A 4,400-nucleotide genomic window follows, 5' to 3' on the forward strand; every position below is an offset into this window, starting at 1 on the left:
GTCTGCCCTCTGCTCCTGCCAGACCCCTAGCCTTACCAGGTGAGCCTGACTACCAGGAACTTCTAGAAGAGCCTCCTTATGGAGAGGTTTCCATCCTCAGTATCCGCCCCACTCAGAGAAAGTCATTGACGTGAGGGGAGGTGACTTCAAGGCTGGCATGCAGACTTGGCTCCAGTCAAGGGCCCGGCCCCAGCTGGCACAGTGTCTCCAGGAACTGCACAGAGTGGGCGGGATGCCCCGAAGCCCTCATGGGCTAACACCAAACCTCAGATCACCTGGAGAATCCTTGGCCAGTCCCCAAGTCGACTAAACGGTTCTTTCCATAAAGAGCGAATGAGTCGGAATTCTGAAGACAGATGACGGGGAAAGGGACTCAGGGAACCCCTTTGTTTTCATAGTACTGTGCCTTTTGCCCTTAGGGGACAGTTAGCTGTCACCTGCTTCTGATGGGGACACCAGCGCTCCCCTTCACCGTTTTCCTTTTCTTTCTTTCTTTTTTTTTTAAGGTTTTTTTTTTTGGCTTAGGGTGCATGCCTAGCTTGGGCTGTGTGGGGGGTGGTACAGTGAGAGGGAAAGTGAGAAATCACCCTGGGGGGCGTGGCCATGCCACAATCCCTTCTCCATTTTCCTCTGGGGATTTGGGCACTCGTGCCCCGCGTGGTTCACAAGCCCCTGGTCCAGGACTCAAACTGCAGTCGGCCGTGTGCGAGTCCAGCGGCGTGGCTGCCCCGCCATCTGCTGCATGCCCTCCCTTGAGCCGTTTCCCGAGCCAGGCAGCAGTGGGGGCCTCCCCCCGCTGCCGTCACCATCTGTTAAGAAATGGCCCCTGGACAGCGGTGGCACCTGGCAGTCATCCTTGTCTGCCTGAGGGCAGACCCGTGATGGCCCCGCTCCATGCTAGAACTGTCACAGATGGGCCTTGGGGACCACGTTCTCCCAGTGCCACTTGATGTGCCCGTGTTCTCCCACAGGAGACCTGGTAACAAGGAGATGTGTCCTCTTCCGTCCATGACAGCGTCACCCGGGGCCCAGGCCAGTCCCCATGCTAGGACTCTCACCGATGGGCCGGGGACCACGTTCTCCCAGTGCCACTTGATGTGCCCGTGTTCTCCCACAGGAGACCTGGTAACAAGGAGATGTGTCCTCTTCCGTCCATGACAGCGTCACCCGGGGCCCAGGCCAGTCCCATGAACCCTAGGTGCCTGCCTCGCCAGGTGGCCACCCCCACTCTGCCCCCATCCCCGGCACTGGAAGCTCCTGTGTGACTGGGTGACAGAGAGGCCCTGGCAGGCCCAGGGCCCACATGGCAGCCTCTCAGAGCAGGGAAGCACAGTTCGCCTCCCAGAAGGAGAGACAAGCGCCCACCTCCCCGCAGGCTGTGAAACAGGACCTGTCTCCCTGTTACGGCTTCTTGGGATCCCTTCCTCCTCCCCGCTCTTCTGCCTCCAGGGCCTCTCACAGGCCAACCCCAAACCCTTCCCTAGGCCTCGGCCCCTGGATCTGTCCTCCTCTCCTCCTCGCACCATGGAGACTCCCCCCAGCAGCCGTGGACGAATGCACGGCTGCCCCAGCGGGACGGGCGGTCTGGACACCTGCCCTCAGAAGCATTTGCCTCCTCCCACCTGGCAGGGAGCGCTCACTTATTCACTCAGCCCCCAGAGCAGGAGGGAATGGTTGGGGTGGTTCAGAGGCCTGCCCTGTCAGCTGTGGGGTTCCCACCCTGCTGTCTTCTGTTTATTTTCCTCTGGGGTCTGCATAGCCTTTAAAGTCTGGAGCAGTCTCTCCCGGGGTCAAGGGCAACCACAAGAGGTGTTGGCAGGTGTCTGGGGCAGAGCACTAAAGGGCTCTTAGTTCCCTGCCCCGCAGCCTGCATGGTGGCGGTGGCTGAAGTGTGAGTGGGGACAGGAGACCCCGAGAACGAGGGGGCGTCGAGGCAGATATGGGCTCTCTTTCCAGGGAGCGTTGGTCCCGCAGGCCCTGAGGTTCTGTCATGAGAAGATGCAGGTCTCTCTCCGCCCTCCCTAACCGACGCCTCTTCTCCCGCCAGCGTGATCATGACGGGGGCTTACAACAACTTCTTCCGCATGTTTGACCGCAACACCAAGAGGGACGTGACCCTGGAGGCCTCGAGGGAGAGCAGCAAGCCCAGGGCCGTGCTCAAGCCGCGGCGCGTGTGCGTGGGCGGCAAGCGGCGGCGTGACGACATCAGCGTGGACAGCCTGGACTTCACCAAGAAGATCCTGCACACGGCCTGGCACCCGGCCGAGAACATCATCGCCATCGCGGCCACCAACAACCTGTACATCTTCCAGGACAAGGTGAACTCGGACATGCACTAGGGAGCCGAAGCCGACAGCCAGCCTCGCGGGGGCTGCCCCAGTGCAGGAGTGGGCAGGATGAGAGCGGTGGCAGAGACAGCCACAGAGGTGGCCGGTGGGGACGGGTGACGGGCTCGGCCCTCCGTCCTCCCTCGGCCAGCAGCGCCTCTGGTGGGATCGTCTGCTCTCACAAAGGGAAAGGAGGACTCACAGCCACACATCATAACATGGACGCGATCGTCGAGTCCTACGTTCAGGGTTCATGCCCGCACCTTCCGTTGCGGGCTGCGGTCGTCACTACATCATCGGGACTTTGGACGTGTCCCGGTTGATTTTTCACTCCAGTGGGTCCTTTCAGGGGAGGCTGGAGCTGATGGGGGCTGCTTCCCCCCACGTCTCCTGCCCAGATCAGGGCTCGGGACAGACAGGCATCCCTTTGGTTATAATGGAGCAGTGCGCCCCGTCTCCGGCCGTGGTCTCCCCTTTGGTTATAATGGAGCAGTGCGCCCCGTCTCGGGCCTGCTGTCTCCCCTTTGGTTATAATGGAGCAGTGCGCCCCGTCTTGGGCCTGCTGTCTCCCCTTTGGTTATAATGGAGCAGTGCGCCCCGTCTCGGGCCCACCGTCTCCTCTTTGATTTTTGGATGTTGAGAGTTCACAGGGCCAGGCTCCTCTCCGGGGGTTTCTGAACGTCCCTATCCGGGTCCCAGGTCTGGCAGTTTCCCCTGGGGAAGGGTGGGGGCCCCTCGGTGTGCGTGCCTGTCATCGTCATTGAACTAACCGGCATTGGGGCATCAGGGACGGCAGGCCAGCCGCCCAGCCCTGCGGGGTGATCCCGACACCCCACTCCGCAGCGCGGTAGCTCTCCCGTCATCCTTCAACACCGGCCAGCCCCTTCCGGGATTTGACACCGTCCGCAGCCAGGACCTTGTGGAATCGTTCTCATGACTGTGCGGTGGGTGTCCATTCATTTCCTCTGTAAACACCACCTGCTCACTGAGTGCCCGGCTCTGGGCTCGGTGCCAGGGATTAAAGGTGCATAATTCTTGTCCGCTTTACACACACGAGGAAACTGAGGTTCTGAACAGATCCACGAATTGTCCCCGGCCGGCCCCAGCCCAGTGCTGGCGTCGGGAATCTCATCCAGGTCTTCACACAAGGCTCTTGCCAATCCACCACGTTGGTGGCTCCTACTAAAGTGACAGTCTCGTGGGAGGTTCTGGAAGGGAAATTCCTCTTTGTCTTGTGAAGTAGGACAGAGCAGGTGTGCCGATGACGAGGGTCCCGGGGACCGAGGTGCAGGATGGAAGATGGAGAAGATCCACTGGTGGTCCCCAGCTCTGCTTGGTAACTTCCGGAGCTCTGCGTTCCCTGGAACTCCTCGCTTCACCCGTGTCGTGTCTGCAGCTGTAGCTCCTTGTTCAAACGCACTGAATTGCCTCCCAAAAGAAATTGCATGTTCTGACCATTGTAGGGTATTTTCTTTAAGGACCACACAGTCCCAGAGGACGCTCATTTGGGAGCGTCCCCTGTGACACTGAGAGCCACAGAATGTGGTGTTTCCACAGTAGACCCTCCTGTTCTGTCCAGACCAGCCCCGCCCACGCCGCTTCATCCTGTCTCATGGAATTGCAGTCAAACCACATGGCTTGGCATTTTAATTCAGAAAGCAGAGTGCAGACAGAGACCCGGCACAACCCGGCTTTTTTTTTTTTTTTTCTTACAAGATGTACCCTAACCCAGGAAATAGACCCAACTGAGGTTTTTCTCAATGGCTCACAGCAGACTTCCGTGTGTGTAAAAGCACAAGAGGCAGGAGGGGCACTTACACCATTTACACGGGGAAATGGGTCCGTTGGTTTGTTTTTGTTTTCGTTTCTGTTCTTTTGAATCAACATGAATGAAGACTGTTTGTTTATATATCACTGTAAAATCCAGTTGACCTGGACAGTATTATATGTACATATTTATTCTAATTAAATTTAACAATCAAAGGATTGGATTCCTTTTTTTTTCTTCCCCTTGTAAAGAGGTTCAAGAATGTGGTCGGTTGTATAGACACTTTGTTGAAGCCAAAATCCAGC

The 4,400-nt window shown here is 58.0% G+C and overlaps 1 protein-coding gene across 1 annotated transcript in view; it reads left to right on the forward strand.

Annotated features, from left to right (window-relative positions):
- Positions 1-2,880, forward strand: part of PPP2R2C (protein phosphatase 2 regulatory subunit Bgamma) — a 75,076-nt gene extending 72,196 nt beyond the window's left edge. The window contains exon 8 of the mRNA XM_006153664.1: positions 2,048-2,880. Coding sequence (XP_006153726.1) covers positions 2,048-2,339 — 292 coding nt within the window. The 3' untranslated portion in view covers positions 2,340-2,880. The remainder of the gene's footprint in view (positions 1-2,047) is intronic.
- The last annotated feature ends 1,520 nt before the right edge of the window (positions 2,881-4,400 follow it).

This window comes from Tupaia chinensis, unplaced genomic scaffold (assembly GCF_000334495.1).
Source record: "Tupaia chinensis unplaced genomic scaffold, TupChi_1.0 Scaffold000384_1, whole genome shotgun sequence".
NCBI classification, from domain to species: Eukaryota; Metazoa; Chordata; class Mammalia; order Scandentia; family Tupaiidae; genus Tupaia; species Tupaia belangeri.